Source organism: Sinocyclocheilus grahami, unplaced genomic scaffold (genome assembly GCF_001515645.1).
Source record: "Sinocyclocheilus grahami isolate Dianchi unplaced genomic scaffold, SAMN03320097.WGS_v1.1 scaffold230.1, whole genome shotgun sequence".
NCBI classification, from domain to species: domain Eukaryota; kingdom Metazoa; phylum Chordata; class Actinopteri; order Cypriniformes; family Cyprinidae; genus Sinocyclocheilus; species Sinocyclocheilus grahami.
In genome coordinates this window covers 2,026,122-2,028,459 of record NW_015505409.1, presented here as the reverse complement: position 1 = coordinate 2,028,459, position 2,338 = coordinate 2,026,122, and the positions used below count along the sequence as shown (strand labels likewise).

General features: G+C 39.8%; 1 protein-coding gene across 3 annotated transcripts in view; it reads left to right on the top strand.

The window, feature by feature from the left end:
* ssh1a (slingshot protein phosphatase 1a) overlaps window positions 1-2,338 on the top strand; it is a 46,340-nt gene that overhangs the window by 30,514 nt on the left and 13,488 nt on the right. The window contains exon 1 of one of the 3 annotated variants that reach the window (XM_016288282.1): window positions 208-563. The exons of the other annotated variants lie outside the window; for them this stretch is intronic. Coding sequence (XP_016143768.1) covers window positions 409-563 — 155 coding nt within the window. The 5' untranslated portion in view covers window positions 208-408. Of the gene's footprint in view, window positions 1-207; window positions 564-2,338 lie in introns of those variants that run through there. 3 annotated transcript variants of the gene reach the window in all.

The following is a 2,338-nucleotide window of genomic DNA, read 5'->3' as shown; positions in this document are numbered from 1 at the left end:
TCCTAACAAACCATACATCAATGGAAAGATTATTTATTCAAATGATGTATAAGTCTAAATTTCAAAGAATTGACCTTTATGACTGGTTTTGTGGTCCAGGGTCACACACACACACACACACACATATATATATATATATATATAAACATTTTTTACAGTATACCTGAGTTAATTTGTGTGATATTTGTCAGGAACTTTATATTTGTAGTGCAGGTTTGAGTCCAGATTTTCTACCAAAGGGCTGTTCATCCTAGGTACCACGTATCCATACAAGTGAAACGTGGACAGAGGCGTTTTAGAGCGGTTACTTCTCAAAACTCTTACTCACATCATAATTACACGCTTGGAGATGAGCGTATTCTGCTCAGGGCTCGCGTATCGTCATTTACAGCTGTCTGTCTCTCAGTCATGACTCAATCCATCAGCCCAACGGCGCGGAGCTGCTTCCAGCCTTCACATAAATTGCTCAGAGGGGCGGACAGAGAGAGGAGAAACAAAAGAGAGGAGGATGGAAACAAAAGCCTCTGTGATCCGCTGACACCCTCGAGGCCTTTGGAGGGAGGGTGAGAAAGTTGAAGAGGGGAATAAGAGAAAGGGAGGAGGAGGAAGTGGGAGAGAAATCAAGAGACCTGTGGGGTCGGGGGTACAATGCCAGTTTTGTTGCCGGTTGCTTATCATGTGATGGTTGTTCCTCTGAATGCTGAGACACTGGAAGTCCAGTCAGAAAAAATGAGAGGGATGAGTCAGCAAAGGGTCACAGCCACAGAAGGCCGAGAAAACAATGTGACCTTGAAATATTATGCCTGCCTATCTAACAAGTTGGCCATAACAAATCTCAGAAGAAAAGCACTGTCTTGCTGCTGTTGCAAATTTAGCGTCAAATCTATTTATCTAGAAAAATGACCCGAGACAAATGGGCAGCAGCAAACATGACCTGTTATGGTTACAGGCATAACTTGTATGCAGTGTACACAAACATATATCTGTACAAAATATTCTGTACAATATTTACTCTGTCACTCTCTCACTTTCTCTTTCTCTCTTTGTTTTGTTGTTTTTAAATATACATGATGTATACAGACCAAATCCAAGGGCAGGGAGAGGCCATATATACATAAACACAACCAAGTTCATTAAACCGGCAACCAAAGTCATGTGCCACTCCACCGTGTTCAGTCTAATTAATGTGAAGCATCCCTGCCCTGTTATGACAGTCTGATAATAGACAAAAGTGTTTTCTTGACAGCTCAGTAATCTCTGCAAGATATTGAGAGCATAAATTCTCACCTTACCAGCTGTAGTCCTGTCATTTCCCAGCACTGAGTTTCTGTTAAGATTTAATTGTGCCACGGTGCGTTAGAATAATAGTGAGCCTCAGGTGGTTCACATTTCTAGAAGTGTGTTTAACTGCATGTGAGGCTAATTACTGCCACACCTGGAATCACAGACCTAAAGCACCTGTCGTGAGCATACAGGTGAGTGATGGTGAGATGGGTTGTGTAACATGCAAAATTCAAACCCAGAGGTTTAAAGATGTGCAGTCATAGTTAATTCACAAAATATATAAAATATTATTAACTTATTGGCTGTTTATTTGTACTTATAAAGCACATATTCTGCATGACCATATTCTACATCCCTAATCCTACCCAATACCTAAACTTAACTACCTTACTAACTATTAATAAGCAGCAAATTAGGAGTTTGAGGCAAAAGTCATAGTTAATGGTTTGTTAATAGTGAGAATTGGACCTTAAAATAAAGTGTGACTGTGCTTTTCATTGTGCACTTATATTTATATATACGTATATTTGCACCATTGTTCAAAGATTTTTAATTTTTTTTTTGGAAAGAAATCTCTTATGCTCACCAAGGCTGCATTTATTTAATCAAAAATACAGTAAAAACAACATTAAGGCCCAATCCCAATTCTTTTTTATACCCCTTTCCCTTCCACTACCCCTCCGCCTACCCCTTCCCCTTGTCCCTTGGAACAGAGTGTCAAGGGGTAGGGGTGAAAATATTCACCAAAGAATTGGGACACCACTACTATGCCGTCACACTTTAATTACTGTTCTATATTAATGTGCTGCTTACTGACACACACACACATATATATATATCAGAGATCGCGCAGCTCACACATGCAGGAGAAAAGAAATTGTCAACGCTGCCCCACGACTTTTATTAATAACAGTTTAAATACTGAATGGCTACATTGTTTTCCAGCAACCAGAGGATAAAATCGCTGTTTTTAAGTAAACTCACTCTAAAAAGAGAAACGCACAGATGCGCATACACGCAACTTTCATCTCTCTCTCTCTCTCTCTCTCTCTCT